The sequence below is a fragment of the Cheilinus undulatus genome, linkage group 15, assembly GCF_018320785.1.
Source record: "Cheilinus undulatus linkage group 15, ASM1832078v1, whole genome shotgun sequence".
NCBI lineage: Eukaryota > Metazoa > Chordata > Actinopteri > Labriformes > Labridae > Cheilinus > Cheilinus undulatus.
The window spans coordinates 2,059,806-2,077,598 of NC_054879.1; the positions used below are offsets into that span (position 1 = coordinate 2,059,806).

A 17,793-nucleotide genomic window follows, 5' to 3' on the forward strand; every position below is an offset into this window, starting at 1 on the left:
ATCCATCCATCCATCCATCCATCCATGCATCCATCCATGCATCCATCCATCCATCCATGCATCCATGCATCCATCCATCCATCCATTAGGTACCAGCAAAGATCCCTATCTATCATCCATAATAGTGACAGTATTTATGTCACATGACAGACTCTGGTTGTTCGTACCGTTCTCTGTGCGTGGCCTCTTGCAGGGATTCTCCTCTGAGTCGTCATCAGACATCTCCATCTCCTCCTCCCGTCTGATTCCCATGATCTCCTCACTGTGGGCATTCCTCAGCTCCTAAATATCAGCATGCACACAGCCTCTGTTAGATCTCCATAACTTTAAGGGCAGTCCATAAAAAGGTGAAATAGGTCATGTTTTTAATGATGTAAATAAAAATGTTTTTACTTTGGTTGTATTAAAAGGAATAAAACGATCCTGATTTTTCTCTAACAGGATAAAATCAGCTGAAGATACATTCCTTTGGTTCCTCTTCATGATATTCACGTTCAGCTCCAGAACAAATCACCTTTTCAGCTTTACTTGACTACAGTCAAAATTCAGAAAGTGTATTAAAATAGCTGCTGGGATGCACTAAAAGCTCTGTGAAGTGGATTTTGAGCACGTGAGATGACTTGATCAGAAATGGGAGCAGAGAGCAGCCGCAGCCCTCGGGGAAATCAGATCTGTTTCCTGCTTCCATTTTCATTATCTGTTCATTTGTCAGCTGAGATCTCAGGGCACATTTCTGACTGAGTGAAGGCCTCAGAGGAGACGATGATGTGAGGCAGTCAGGTTAGAGGATGAGATAAAGGTACACGTGCAGGTACACTTACCACAGATATGAAAGGATAAAAGAGGAGACTGTGGTGGTCTAGACGAGGCTTGCTCTGACTGTTTACTGTCTCTTACCTCTGGATGACCAAATATGCTAAAGAAGGGCGACCCTTGATGAAGATGGGGTCTTTATCTAACAGAATGTTGTTTCTTTGGAAGACTTGGAAGAATAGTGAGATAAAATCAAACAAGCACCAAATCCAGGAAGTCTATAAAAAATAGATGATTGATGTGGCTTCAAACTTTGGACCAGCTGGCAGCATAATAATGAAAAATGAAAATCATCAATTATTTCATTAAAGAAGAAGAAAGAGGCTTTGTCTTTGCAGGGACAGGAATAGAAACTTCTTTTAAAGAAAGGCAGTGAATGAGTAAAACTGACTTCTATTCAACTATCAGTGGGTTAAATAAAAGATGATTCATATTTACTGATGACCTGAGCTAAGCTGGTTGATATTTCCTTCATAGTTAGAGGAAAATGAAGTCACTGACTGAAAAGAATGTTACCAGCTCATATTTTCACATATTTTGGCTGTTTTTTATTTCAACTCATTTACATGGAGCTTCTCGCTGGCTGTACTTGAACTGACGGTGTAAATGTGCTCAGTAATAGGCGGCGTGTTTGCAGATGTCACATCGCTGAGAAGAATCACTTATGCAGAAGTGATTTCTGCAGAAAGAAGTGCTATCAAAATGCCAAAATCTAGGCCACCATTCAAACTAGAAAAAAATCCTCTCAAGCCACTTTCCAGTCCTGAAAGCAGAGACACATTCAGGCTCCAAGTGTCAAAAGCTCACAGAGAAACATGGACTGAAATCCTCAGCGGTGCCTGGAGAAGTGAGGGAACTCTTCATTTAACCCCCACAGTTTTAAGGGAGCCATAAGCAAATGATGACCGCCCACAGACATCAGCAGCCTCCCAGATTCACTTCACCAAAAAAATATGCAGCCAAACAGGAGACAGATTTTACCTCTGAGCAAACATGCAGGCTGACACAACTAGACTTCATACAAACATTAGTAAATGTGTGTTAGGGAGATTATGTCTTTGTTTAATTTAAACTGATTGCACTGATTGATTCATTCATGAGTAAAGCTTGGACTAAATTTCAATCTTTCATTCATTGGTCGTCTTTTTTTATGTTATTGATCTCATAATATTACAATGTCATTTAGCAGACGCTTTTATCCAAAGTGACACACATTCAAGAACAAGAACGACACAAGCAGGATCTAGGCGAGAAGAAACAACATCAGTAAGTGCCACAAAGTGCTTCAGGTGCACGCAGGTGCGTCCATGCAGTGTAAAAGGTGAAGCACCTAAAGATCTCGCTGTGTTTGAGCCTTCATTATGAATGATTGGAGAGGCCGCAACAACTTCCCTTTTTATACTGAGCTGCATTTCTAAGGAACACGTATTAGTGGGATGAGCAGCAGAGCTGAGTATGTCTCAGACCTGAACTCATCTAGACTCTGGACTCCCTTCATCCCTCTAGACTCTGGTCTCAGTCCTAGACTCCTGTAGACTCTGGTCTCAGTCCTAGACTCCTGTAGGCTCTGGTCTTCAGTCCTAGACTCCTCTAGACTCTGGTCTCAGTCCTAGACTCCTGTAGACTCTGGTCTCAGTCCTAGACTCCTCTAGACTCTGGTCTCTCTTCTTCCCTCTAGACTCTGGTCTTAGTCCTAGACTCCTGTAGACTCTGGTCTCTCTTCATCCCTCTAGACTCTGGTCTCAGTCCTAGACTTCTCTAGACTCTGGTCTTAGTCCTAGACTCCTGTAGACTCTGGTCTCTCTTCATCCCTCTAGCCTCTGGTCTCAGTCCTAGACTCCTCTAGACTCTGGTCTCAGTCCGAGACTCCTGTAGACCAGGTCTGAACATTATGGAAGAATAATCTGAGTGTTCCTGATAAATCATAATGTGCTGTAATGAGTAGATATTTATATTTTAAACTAATGTTGAACAATTCTGAAAAAAGAAATCCAATCTCAATGGTTTTGACTCATGTTGCAGATCCACTGTTGTAAATTGTTGTCTTACAGGAAATGATTGTTTTTGTTGTCATAAAAAACAAAGAAAGTGGGAATTATTCCAACAAATGACACTGATAGTTTGTGTAGAGGATAACACCTCTGCTTCAAATGTATTTGAACTAGTATTTCAAAAAAAACCTTTTGTGGTGATAACTACAGCGCCCCCTAGAGCTTTAACAGACTAACGTTGTGATAGAAACCTACGCTGGGAGTTTCTAGTTAGTTTTCTCACTGAACCTCTCTGACCTCTGACCTCTGTGAAGGTTACTGCCCTTATCTTAAAAGTGTGGCTGCTCCATGTTCCTCTGTGTTGCTGAGAGCTGACTGTCTTCCGCTCCTTCATGTTAAACTCACACATCTTCATCCCTGTGATCTAGATGTGACTCCTAACCATGAAATAATAATCACAGCCTTAGCCCTGGAAATTCTGTTACCATGGCAATGAGTCTCACTTTCCAGGAGGCGTCAGGTCTTTGGTGTTGTCCAGAGGGAGAAAAGTTGGTCAGAGAGGGGTTTATCTCTGCGTCTGTGTGTTTGAGAGGCTGAAGCATCAGGTCTGTCTGACAGCAGAGAGGAGGAAGAGAGAAGAAGAAGAAGAAGGAGTACCAACCTCACACTGCTTTCTCCAAATGTCTATGTTCTTGCGCTGAGCTTTTGAGAAATGGTCCCACGCCTTTTGTCTGGTGGCGGCGTTGAAAACTGTGGTGATCTGCTCGACTTTGGGGTGAAGAGGAGGAGGAGGGGGAGGAGGAAGAGGAGGAGGGTCGAGACAAAACAAGCGTTTTATGAAGCTGTAGCTCGGACTGAGACTCGTACAGCGGACAGAGGAGAGACTGAGGACCTGCAGAGACCACGCGGATAAGGAGGAGCTCAGGTTCATGATAAAGGAGCAGTTCACAGCAGAATAAAGCTCATCAGCTGATCAGGCCTGAGCAGCAGCGGTCCAAACAACACAGAAGTAGACCAGCTGGTCCAGCCTGATGCAGCAGGTTCCAGCTGTTATAGGAGTCAGCTTGACTTTATTAATTGGCAGCGTTTCTGAGTATGCTGCACGTTTTTCTTAAACATGATTGCTAATCATTTGCCCTTCCACGCCACTGTAGGTTAGTCTCCTTAAACGCTCATTTCAAGGTTTTAATGGATCACAGATCTAAGTGGTCTCATGAGTATCCAGCTTCATAAAAAGGTGAATATCTGGAGTGATCGATCACACTGAGAGTGCTCAGGCTTCATCAACATTACTAACGTGGGTGTGATAGGTCAGCAGGATGAGAGCATCCTAAATCTGGTGGTCAGACGACGGTCCGGTCTCTCTCCTGTCCATCTCTCTGTACTTACATCACCTGCAGATTCACTTCCTTCACGGCTCACTGAGGCAGCATTTATCAGTAATGGAGGCTGGTTTACAGAAGTCAGGTGGAGAGCTGCAGGGATGATGCAGGCAAACCCAGAAAGACAGCATCTCACAGCCGCCATCAACAAAAAGCCTGTGGGAGGAGTCATCAACTACATCTGAGACCAGATTTAGTCTCAACAGATGCTACAGGGGCCGGACTTCAGATAAACTGAAAATTCAAAAACTACTGTTTCAGTTTTTTCTTTCAAATTGTTCATAACTATTAGGCATGAACCATGAAATCAGTCCCTACAGCCTATACTGCAGCACTGCAGCCAGCCACAAGGGGGCGGCTGAGATGTTTCAGCTACGTTGTCCATCACTGAGTTTGGCGCTAATATGCCTGATTGGTGTTTGAGCACATCTTGAGACCTTCACTCCCCATGGTGTGAAATCTTCCTCAGTCAGACAGGACATCTTAAAGCTAAAACACGGCGCCACAGTCTGACACGCATCCAAACGATCATTATTTCTATTCACAGACCAGACTGGCAGCGGCTGGGTGTACCCGGACTAGACGGGCCAAGCAGGTACTAGTTCTGGAGCCCCTGGCCCAGGTGGCTGGGGGTGGCTGGGGGGGGGGTTGCTGTCATTGTGTACGGAGGGCGGGACTAGAGCGTGTCACATGATGGGATGCCAGGTTGTGGTGTGGTGTTCTGGGCTTTACTCTCTCCAGCTTCAGTGTTCATGACAGTCAAAGACTGAAACTACAGAGATGTTGTCCCTAATTCTATTTGATTTTAGTGAGTTTAGTAAGAACACAGTACAGACTAGATTTTGTTTTCTTATCCAGCCTCATTTTTATTTCAGTTTCAGTTTAGTATTCAGCCATTCATTTTAGTTTGATTCATGTAACTATAATGACTGTGACTGAGGGAAAACTGCCTCAGGGGGAAAGTTGAGAGTCTGAGTGGCTGAGAGAGAGAGAAGTGGCCTTTTTTAAATGAATGTAGACATTTCAATGAAGTCTGTGTTTACCACTCTGAATAAAACCTTGTTCAAATATCCCACAGACCTGGAGGTTATGAAACAGGAAGTGTTGTCTTCATTTCTGTGTTTTGGGCCTCATTACTGCAGCTCTGTGTTATTCATTCTAGTTAAAGAAAGTTTTAAAAGTGAACCAGAGTCAAACTGTGGTGTGCCGTTACTAAAGCCTCTCATTCAGTGTGAAAATGCTGCCTTTACATCTCTGCTCTGACATTTCCTCGTCTGTCTCAGAAACACTCTCAGTGACTTTGACTCAACAAACCTGCAGGAACAGAAAGAACAGTCCAAACATGAGATCTCACTGAGCTCTGGACTTTCTGATTAAACCACAAAGAAGCAGACAGAAATCCTGGAGGACGGACCGTACTCACCTGCAGAGTCTGGACCCAGGACTGACCGAGACTGATGGCAGATTTTATAATCAAACGATCTACTCATGTCTGCATCGTTAAGCTCCTAATTCAGAGATAAACATCTCATCTAAAAAGGAAGTAAGCTTCCTGTTTGAGCTCATCCCAGCTCAGTTTGCAGCCGGAGGAACCAACCAGTAAACTGTAAAAAAAAAAAACAACCCATGAGAAACAAAAAGCAAACAAAAAGCAAAAAAAAAAAAAAAAAAAAAAAAAACCTGCAAAAAAACAAAGACGCAAAACTAAAAGAAAAAAACCCTGAAAAACACAAAGCAAAAAATCTGCACCCCCCCAAGAAAAAACACAAAACATTGCAAAAACAAACAAACAAACAAACTAAAAAAACAAAAAAACAAACAAAAAAAACCCCAGCAAGAAACAGCAAAAAGAGCAGGGAACACGAAAAACCAGCTTTGATCTGAATACTCTTGGTTTGTGCTGAATGCTGCTTTGTTTTTGAAGCTGTTTGTTTAATGTCGGTCTAATCTCACAGAAAAAAGAATACATAACATCTAAAACTGAAATAAAACCTGTTTGAACTGAATGTAAATTTGTTGTTTCTCTACACAAACAAATGAGCATCATTCAAATCGACTAAATAAAAGTCTGTTTAGCAAACTTTTATTTTACAACTGTCCAAATTTTCCATGACTCCAGACCTCAGTGTCCTGGGCTGAAAGTCCTGACCTGACTGATCCCAGCGTCCTGAGCTCCTCCATAAATGTCAGAACTTTGAATTCTGTGTCCTCTGACTTTAACCAAACATAAACTACAGCAGACACTACCATGTTTGGTAAAAGGGAGCAGAAACCCCTCTGAATGAAGAGTCACTGACCTTCTTCTTCACAGAGATGCTCATCAACATTTCTCTGTCCCGCTAACAGCTGATTGGTTGTTGGAGGTAACTGAAAAATGGGAGCGAATCTTTCTGCCATGTTGGTATTTGTGTGAAAAGGTCAGAACGTTCTGTTGTCTCTGAAACCTCCCCGTGTCTGATCTGATCGCCGCTGCATGGCGAGCTGAGGATAATGGAGCTGATGCTGAGACGGATGGAGAAGCGTTGTCATGGAGACGGGGCGAGGTGCTGGCTGAGAAAATGACTCGCTTCCAAGAAGGTTAAAAAAAAGGGGGTCAGAATGGCTGGTCTGCACCTCGGTAGTCTGAGATTAAACCCAGAGGATGGGGGAGGGGCTAAAACACCATCCATCCTACTTTGAATGGACACATTTTAGTTCTTTAGTTCTCAAACGCTCTTTTCTTTGATTTGATTTTGGAGCAATGGTAACAGAGAATATTATTATAAAACTATTCTATTATTATTAAAGAGAATATTATTATCAAACTATTCTATTATTATTAAAATAATATTATTATTAAACTATTCTATTATTATTTAAGAGAATATTATTATTAAACTATTCTATTATTATTAAAGAGAATATTATTATTAAACTATTCTATTAGTATTAAAGAGAATATTATTATAAAACTATTCTATTATTATTAAAAGAATATTATTATTAAACTATTCTATTATTATTAAAAGAATATTATTATTAAACTATTCTATTAGTATTAATGAGAATATTATTATTAAACTATTCTATTATTATTAAAATAATATTATTATTAAACTATTCTATTATTATTAAAGAGATTATTATTATCAAACTATTCTATTATTATTAAAAGAATATTATTATTAAACTATTCTATTATTATTAAAGAGAATATTATCATCAAACTATTCTATTATTATTAAAATAATATTATTATTAAACTATTCTATTATTATTAAAGAGAATATTATCATCAAACTATTCTATTATTATTAAAAGAATATTATTATTAAACTATTCTATTATTATTAAAGAGAATATTATTATCAAACTATTCTATTATTATTAAAATAATATTATTATTAAACTATTCTATTATTATTTAAGAGAATATTATTATTAAACTATTCTATTATTATTAAAGAGAATATTATTATTAAACTATTCTATTAGTATTAAAGAGAATATTATTATAAAACTATTCTATTATTATCAAAAGAATATTATTATTAAACTATTCTATTATTATTAAAAGAATATTATTATTAAACTATTCTATTAGTATTAATGAGAATATTATTATTAAACTATTCTATTATTATTAAAATAATATTATTATAAAACTATTCTATTATTATTAAAGAGATTATTATTATCAAACTATTCTATTATTATTAAAAGAATATTATTATTAAACTATTCTATTATTATTAAAGAGAATATTATCATCAAACTATTCTATTATTATTAAAATAATATTATTATTAAACTATTCTATTATTATTAAAGAGAATATTATCATCAAACTATTCTATTATTATTAAAAGAATATTATTATTAAACTATTCTATTATTATTAAAGAGAATATTATTATCAAACTATTCTATTATTATTAAAATAATATTATTATCAAACTATTCTATTATTATTAAAATAATATTATTATTAAACTATTCTATTATTATTAAAGAGAATATTATCATCAAACTATTCTATTATTATTAAAAGAATATTATTATTAAACTATTCTATTATTATTAAAGAGAATATTATTATAAAACTATTCTATTATTATTAAAAGAATATTATTATTAACCTATTCTATTATTATTAAAAGAATATTATTATTAAACTATTCTATTATTATTAAAGAGAATATTATTATAAAACTATTCTATTATTATTAAAAGAATATTATTATTAAACTATTCTATTATTATTAAAAGAATATTATTATTAAACTATTCTATTATTATTAAAGAGAATATTATTATAAAACTATTCTATTATTATTGAAAGAATATTATTATTAAACTATTCTATTATTATTAAAAGAATATTATTATTAACCTATTCTATTATTATTAAAAGAATATTATTATTAAACTATTCTATTATTATTAAAGAGAATATTATTATAAAACTATTCTATTATTATTATTAAAATAATATTATTATTAAACTATTCTATTATTATTAAAGAGAATATTATTATTAAACTATTCTATTATTATTAAAGAGAATATTATTATTAAACTATTCTATTATTATTAAAGAGAATATTATTATTAAACTATTCTATTAGTATTAAAGAGAATATTATTATAAAACTATTCTATTATTATTAAAAGAATATTATTATAAAACTATTCTATTATTATCAAAGAGAATAATATTATAAAACTATTCTATTATTATTAAAAGAATATTATTATTAAACTATTCTATTATTATTAAAAGAATATTATTATTAAACTATTCTATTATTTTTAAAAGAATATTATTATTAAACTATTCTATTATTATTAAAGAGAATATTATTATAAAACTATTCTATTATTATTAAAAGAATATTATTATTAAACTATTCTATTATTATTAAAGAGAATATTATTATAAAACTATTCTATTATTATTAAAAGAATATTATTATTAAACTATTCTATTATTTTTAAAAGAATATTATTATTAAACTATTCTATTATTATTAAAAGAATATTATTATTAAACTATTCTATTTTTATTAAAAGAATATTATTATTAAACTATTCTATTATTTTTAAAAGAATATTATTATTAAAGAGAATATTATTATAAAACTATTCTATTATTATTAAAAGAATATTATTATTAAACTATTCTATTATTATTAAAGAGAATATTATTATTAAACTATTCTATTATTATTTAAGATCATATTTTATTATTAAAGAGAATATTATTATTAAACCATTCTATTATTATTAAAGAGATTATTATTATTAAACTATTCTATTATTATTAAAGATAATATTATTTTTTAACTATTCTATTATTCTTAAAGAATATATTATCTTTTAACTATTCTATTATTATTAAAGAGAATATTATTATTTAATTATTCTATTATTATTTAAGATCATATTTTATTATTAAAGAGAATATTATTATTAAACCATTCTATTATTATTAAAGAGAATATTATTATTAAACTATTCTATTATTATTTAAGATCATATTTTATTATTAAAGAGAATATTATTATTAAACCATTCTATTATTATTAAAGAGAATATTATTATTTAATTATTCTATTGTTATTAAAGAGAATATTATTATTAAACTATTCTATTATTATTAAAGATAATATTATTTTTTAACTATTCTATTATTCTTAAAGAATATATTATCTTTTAACTATTCTATTATTATTAAAGAGAATATTATTATTTAATTGTTCTATTGTTATTAAAGAGAATATTATTATTAAACTATTCTATTATTATTAAAGATAATATTATTTTTTAACTATTCTATTATTCTTAAAGAATATATTATCTTTTAACTATTCTATTATTATTAAAGAGAATATTATTATTTAATTGTTCTATTGTTATTAAAGAGAACATTCTTATTAAACTATTCTATTATTATTTAAGAGAATATTTTTATTATTAAAGAGACTAAAGAGTCTTTATTGCCATGGCTAAATCCCTGACAGATCCCAGTCTTCATCAGGGCTGACGCTGATGAAGATGCCATCTTACCTGATTACCTGCATAGAGATAACAGGCCGCCCTCCTCGCCGTGTCCCTGTACGTGTAAATAATCAATAAATAAAGCGTCCTTACACTGCGTGAGAATGACCATCATGGCGTTCTTGAACGCCTCCTTGGCTCGCTCCATCTCCTCCTCGTGCTGAGCTTTCTCCCCCATCAGCCTTCGGACGTGGCTGTTGGCTGACTGGATCATGGAGTAGAAGTGATTGGCGGTACGACGGTTTACCTCGCCGCGGTCGATCCACGTGGAAAGAACCGCTGTCGCCTCGCTGAACTTATGATCATCTGGAAGACAAGAGGGTGAAAATATGGAAAAGAGAAGAAAACTGCAGCAGGAATATTCACTGATCTAAACTTTTATTCTGATAATTTAACCACAGGAAGCTGAGAATACTGAGAGGACTTTTACTTTGAAACTTTGGCTCTTTAAAGTCATTTTCTGTCGTATTTGAACTCAGTGAAGCCAGGGTACTGTTTCTAGTACTGATCTTAAATAGAAGAAAGCCTAAACTGGGACTACACTGGAGAACCTGGGGAGTCTTTATCCCACAGTAACTAATATTCTGCTCTTAATCAGACAAATTAACTCTTTTTTGAGAGTATTTATCACCACCACTGCTAGAGTTGGACACAACTCTACAAAACACAGATGAAACTCAGCTGGAGTAAAACTTTAATCACCAGACTCATATTAGAAAGAGCTGACAGCAGAGGTTAACAGCCGTTCATCAGCTAATCCTGAATAAAGTGTTGGTTATCTCATGATATAAAGCACATCTAAAGTGATTTCAAGATAGTGTAAAGTCTGAGCTTCGTCTTTCTATTGCTTTCTATAAAGGAGGAGGCTGGGGTGGAGGAGGTGAAGCTTTAATCTATAAAGGAGGAGGCTGGGGTGGAGGAGGTGAAGCTTTAGTTTATAAAGGAGGAGGCTGGGGTGGAGGAGGTGAAGCTTTAGTCTATAAAGGAGGAGGCTGGGGTGGAGGAGGTGAAGCTTTAATCTATAAAGGAGGAGGCTGGGGTGGAGGAGGTGAAGCTTTAGTCTATAAAGGAGGAGGCTGGGGTGGAGGAGGTGAAGCTTTAGTCAATAAAGGAGGAGGCTGGGGTGGAGGAGGTGAAGCTTTAGTCTATAAAGGAGGAGGCTGGGGTGGAGGAGGTGAAGCTTTAGTCTATAAAGGAGGAGGCTGGGGTGGAGGAGGTGGAGCTATAGTCTATAAAGGAGGAGGCTGGGGTGGAGGAGGTGAAGCTTTAGTCTATAAAGGAGGAGGCTGGGGTGGAGGAGGTGAAGCTTTAGTCTATAAAGGAGGAGGCTGGGGTGGAGGAGGTGAAGCTTTAGTCTATAAAGGAGGAGGCTGGGGTGGACGAGGTGAAGCTTTAGTCTATAAAGGAGGAGGCTGGGGTGGAGGAGGTGAAGCTTTAGTCTATAAAGGAGGAGGCTGGGGTGGACGAGGTGAAGCTTTAGTCTATAAAGGAGGAGACTGGGGTGGACGAGGTGAAGCTTTAGTCTATAAAGGAGGAGACTGGGGTGGAGGAGGTGAAGCTTTAGTCTATAAAGGAGGAGGCTGGGGTGGAGGAGGTGGAGCTTTAGTCTATAAAGGAGGAGGCTGGGGTGGAGGAGGTGGAGCTTTAGTCTATAAAGGAGGAGGCTGGGGTGGAGGAGGTGAAGCTTTAGTCTATAAAGGAGGAGGCTGGGGTGGAGGAGGTGAAGCTTTAGTCTATAAAGGAGGAGGCTGGGGTGGAGGAGGTGAAGCTTTAGTCTATAAAGGAGGAGACTGGGGTGGACGAGGTGAAGCTGGCTCACCTGCTGCTAGAATAGAATAAGCCAGTTATTTCTGCTCTCATTACAAATTTTATACCAGTTGCTTTAATTCAGGGGATTATTTTCATGTCCCTCAGGCTGAGTAAAAGAAAACATACATAAAGCACAAAAAGAAGGAATTTTGTATACCACTATTTTAAAATTGACACTTGCATGTTTTCATAATGTGCATAACATCTCTGCTCCTGCACAGTATGAATGTATTAAACTGTTATTTTGATAACCTTGCAAAGCAGATGGATACACCTGTTTCCTTGTTCATCACTGGTGAATCCATCTTACAAAGCTCTGTGTCTGAACCTTTCCGGAGAGAAAGTGACAGGACCAATCAGTGACGAGGGGCAGAACTTTCAGGCGTGGTGGAGTCGTGACGTAAACAAACAGCAACGAGAGGCTGGTGCAGTTATGACGGAAGAGATTAGCGTGGATGCTGCTAAAGCGCCAGTTCTATCAGAACTTGACAACATTTCTTCTTTAAAAGAAGAACAAAGAACAGCAGTGAGTTGTTTTCTTTTCAAAAACCACAAAAGTCATGTACTGACATGTCTACAGTCGCCATGGTTACTGTTGTTCCTCGGTAGCTGTGCACGCGCACCTTGATAGCGGCTACGTCACTGTTTCGTTGCTCTGATTGGCCCGTAAAGATGTGACAGACAGAACGTTCATCCAATCACACTCTGAGTTTTTTTCAAATCCTCTGCCCTTTCCCTAACATGGTGTATTAAAAGTTTTCCAGATGGATGTGTGAAACGAATCCATCTGGCATATCAGGTTAGAATTTTGACACATTTCAAGTTAAAGAAATATTACAACTTCTGGCCATTTTGCGATTTAATCTAATTTGAGATTAACTGTCCAGCTCTGGTATAAATCAACATTACAGTATAAATATGGCTGCCTTAAATGGTTCCTGGTTCACCGTCCACTCTGACTCAGCGATACACTAACTGGATAGAACTGATTAGAGTCTGGTAAAAGGTCAGAGGTCACTGTGATTTCAACTCTTGTGAGCACATTTCAAAAAAGCAACACAGGATTTTCTCCAAATGTGGACCTAACCTAGACTTTGACTGATCAGACTTGGAGGTCAGAGGTCACTGAGACCTTCGTGTTGTGATGTTGGTCCATACTGTAGCTTCTTAGAGCTTTAGCTTCTAAATGCACGTGAGTGGACATGAGAAAACGTCAGTTTCTGCTCTTGACTAAACGTGACGACACATACGACAACAGAGGCTGCAGGGGCGTAGAACTATTGGGTGTTTGTTCTAGTTTTCTAAATGCATTAGAAAAAAAAAGAAAAATTGCATCGCATTGCTGCTTTAAGTTTACTTCAGTGCACACTTCTATGACTCACTCCAAAAATGAAACCATAAAAATAAATCTAAATTACATCACAATACTAAGAAGATCAAATTAAAATAAACTAGGTTTAGAATCTTGCTCTGTCAGCTTCATTCATATCTTCTACTTCTTCATTGTTTTATAAACTTTTCCCTGGTCTCCTCTGTCGTTCCTTCTCCTTCCTCCTCAGCGACTCTGCAGTGTTTGGATATTGAAAATATTTCATGGGACCTTTAGCGCTCAGTCGGCCTAAACAAACAGCAGATTTCATCTTTCTCCTGGGGGGCGTTCTCCGCTCACGCCTGTATGAACCCGACACAGCCAGCCGACACAAAAAGCATTTTTGATTTGGAGCTTTCCAACCAAACCTCCATCTGCATTCAGTCATAACGGCCTCGGCGGGCCTTTGTCGTTCTGTTTCATTTGAATAATAATGGAACGGAGCGACGGCGGCGAACAGAACACAGTGAATTAGAGAACATTTAATGAGCTCAATACCCGCCGCTACACAACCTGTAAGAAGACACTTTTCCTCGCTCTGATAAAGGCTCATTCACGCACAGAGCCGAGATTACCGCCACATTACAGAGAGCACAAAGACACACAGCAGAGCAGGGACCACGCTGGAGAATTAAATCTATTTCTCTGCTGTTAGAGGAGGAGAATGAATTCAAAACGATCATTCACAGGGGAAACACGGACGTTTGTGCTGGAGGTTAAAGGGGAGGGGATGAAAACAGCGAGGAGGCTCCGGGTCGACCGTCACATCAAACAACCTGCAGATCAAATTAACAAAGACACAGATGGAGCAGAGCTAACTGCGAAGACTGGAGAAGATGGTCTAAATACTAGATTACTTTACAGGAAAGTACGAAATTTAACAAAAAATCACCAGAGAGAGACGGTGGGGAGCTAACTGCTAAGACTGGAGAAGATGGTCTAAATACTAGATTACAGGAAAACACGAAATTTAACAACAGATCACCAGAGAGAGGCAGAGCAGAGCTAACCGCGAAAACTGGAGAAGATGGTCTAAATACTACATTACTTTACAGGAAAATACGAAATTTAACACCAAATCAAAAGAGAAGGACGGAGCGGAGCTAACCGCCAAGATTGGAGAAGATGGTCTAAATACTAGATTACCGTACAGGAAATTATGAAATTTAACAACAAATAGACAGAGAGAGACGGTGGGGAGCTAACCGCTAAGACTGGAGAAGATGGTCTAAATACTAGATTACAGGAAAACACGAAATTTAACAACAAATCAAAAGAGAAGGACGGAGCAGAGCTAACCGCCAAGATTGGAGAAGATGGTCTAAATACTAGATTACCGTACAGGAAATTATGAAATTTAACAACAAATAGACAGAGAGAGACGGTGGGGAGCTAACCGCTAAGACTGGAGAAGATGGTCTAAATACTAGATTACAGAAAAACACGAAATTTAACAACAAATAAACAAAGAGAGACAGAGCGGAGCTAACCGCTTAGACTGGAGGAGATGGTCTAAATACTAGATTACAGAAAAACACGAAATTTAACAACAAACCAACAGAGAGAGACGGAGCAGAGCTAACCGCTTAGACTGGAGAAGATGGTCTAAATACTAGATCACTGTACAGGAAAATACGAAATTTAACAACAAATCAACAGAGAGAGAGAGAGCAGAGCTAACTGCTAAGACTGTAGAAGATGGTCTAAATACTAGATTACTGCACAGGAAATTATGAAATTTAACAACAAATCAGCAGAGACAGACAGTGGGGAGCTAACCGCTAAGACAGGAGAAGATGGTCTAAACACTAGAATACATTACAGGAAAAAACGAAATTTAACACCAAATCATAAGAGAGAGACGGTGCGAAGCTAAGACTGGAGGAGATGGTCTAAATACTAGATAAATTTCAGGAAAATACCTCATTTAACTACAAATCAACAGAGAGAAACGGAGCAGAGCTAAGACTGGAGAAGATGGTCTGAATATCAGATTACTTTACAGGAAAATAAGAAATTTAACAACGAATCAACAGAGAGAGACGGAGCAGAGCTAAGACTGGAGAAGATGGTCTAAATACTAGACTACTTTCAGGAAAACATAAAATTTAACAACAAATCAACAGAGAGAGACGGTGGGGAGCTAACTGTTACGACTGGAGAAGATGGTCTAAATACCAGATTACTTTCAGGAAAAAATGAAATTTAACAACAAATCAAAAGAGAAGGACAGAGCGGAGCTAACCGCCAAGATTGGAGAAGATGGTCTAAATACTAGATTACCGTACAGGAAATTATGAAATTTAACAACAAATCAACAGAGAGAGATGGTGGGGAGCTAACCGCCAAGATTGGAGAAGATGGTCTAAATACTGGATTACTTTACAGGAAAACACGAAATTTAACAACAAATCAACAGAGAGAGACGGAGCGGAGCTAACCGCTTAGACTGGAGAAGATGGTCTAAATACTAGACTACTTTACAGGAAAACACAAAATTTAACATCAATTCAACAGAGAGAGATGGAGTGGAGCTAACCGCTTAGACTGGAGAAGATGGTCTAAATACTAGACTACTTTACAGGAAAATATGAAATCTAAAAACAAATCAACAGAGAGAGACGGAGCGGAGCTAACCGCTAAGACTGGAGAAGATGTTCTAAATTCACAAATGTGGTGGATTCTGGTGAATATTAGCTGCTTAAATTGTAACTGTGTGCCTTTGGTGTATTTAGGGTGCATTCACACCAGAGCTGTTTGGTCCGCTTTAAACAAACTCTGGTCTATTTTCCCGGATAGTCCAGTTCGTCTGGACTGGTGTGAAAACTCACACAAACTCTGGTGCGGACCAAACAAGCGGACTCTGGTTCGCCTGAAAACAGGGGGTCTCAGTCCGCTTCCTAACGAACCCTGGTCCCCCGGACTACCAGGTGTGAAAACGACCTTAGACTACATGTCATCAAACTATTCATCTAGAGAATCTGCAGAGATATCTGTGAGTAGGGGACAAGGCAGAGGAATATGGATCAACCTAACAGCCCGCCCACAAAGCGTGACTTCCTGTCAGCTAGCTAGCTAGCTAGCATTCTGGTTGACAGAAACGTAGCCTCTGCCTGATGAGCTATCTGTCAATCAAATGAGACGCGCCAATCAGCTTTCATCCTAAATATGATCCGGACGATTGTGGTACAAAATTCACCCCTCAGTGCACTCCCACAGTGGCTTCATTTTTCAGGACCAGAGGTTGCCGCTTGGTTAAAGCTGGATCATGGAGAGAAGAAGCCATATGTGAACAGGATCCAGAAACACCGTGGTCCGTCTTCTCTGGAACAAATCAATCAATCAAACTTTATTTATATAGCACTTTTCATACAAGAAAATGTAGCACAAAGTGCTTTACACACAGACAGATAAATTAAAAGAAGATAAAAGCAGGTATGACCCAAATCCACAAAGCCCCCCCCCCACGCCACGCCACACCACACCACACACACAATCCATTCACGGTAATGGTAGAAATGCAACATAAGTAAGACACTAGTAGAACAGGAAAATGTATAAACCCAGTTCATACACAGGAAACGCCATCTTGAAGGTTTAAAGTGAGTTAACACTGGAGGTTAGGTTAAAATGTCAAATAATAATTAAAAAAAGGGTGCTGTAATGAGTATAAAAACACTAAAAGGTGACGGCAATATGTTTAAACAGGGAAATAAAACACTTAAAAAGAACTCAGGAGAAGACAGTAAAACAAGAGGATAAACTACTAAAAGATCATTCTGAAATTAAAACAGAATAAGATCAAACCTAAATTACTACAACAGACTTAGATGGGCATATTAAATTCAAGTAAAAGCTAGACTAAAAAGGTAAGTCTTGAATTTGCTTTTAAAAATATTAACATTGGGTGTGGCCCTCAGGTCTTCAGGTAAGCTGTTCCACAGACGGGGGCCGTAGTGATAAAAAGATGCCTCACCGTAAGTTTTAGTTCTAACTTTGGGAACGGTTAACAGAGAACTTCCTGAAGACGTGAGGGCTCTACTGGGCTCATAGGGTAAAAGCAAATCCGATAAATAAGAAGGGGCAAGACCATTAAGAGCTTTAAAAAACAGTAAAAGAACCTTAAAATCGATTCTAAAAGAGACCAAAGATCATTTAACATGAACTGAGGAGACATGTTCTGTTCTGTGGTCAGAGGAAACCACAGACGCCATGACCTGTGGACTAAAGAAGATTTGGAGCATCCAGCTTGTTCTCCTGGCTCAGGTCTAAAGCCTGCATCTCTGATGGTATGGGGTTGCATTAGTGCCTATGGCGTGGGCAGCTCTAACATCTGGAAAGGAACTATCAATGCTGAAAGTAGAGAGAGCTTTTAGAGACACATCTGCTC

The 17,793-nt window shown here is 37.0% G+C and overlaps 1 protein-coding gene across 1 annotated transcript in view; it reads right to left on the reverse strand.

The window, feature by feature from the left end:
• enox1 (ecto-NOX disulfide-thiol exchanger 1) overlaps nt 1-17,793 on the reverse strand; it is a 158,680-nt gene that overhangs the window by 50,684 nt on the left and 90,203 nt on the right. The window contains exons 7-9 of the mRNA XM_041807440.1: nt 10,319-10,531; nt 3,466-3,572; nt 168-282 (exon numbers count right to left, since the gene is read on the reverse strand). Of these exons, the coding sequence (XP_041663374.1) occupies nt 168-282; nt 3,466-3,572; nt 10,319-10,531 (435 nt within the window). The remainder of the gene's footprint in view (nt 1-167; nt 283-3,465; nt 3,573-10,318; nt 10,532-17,793) is intronic.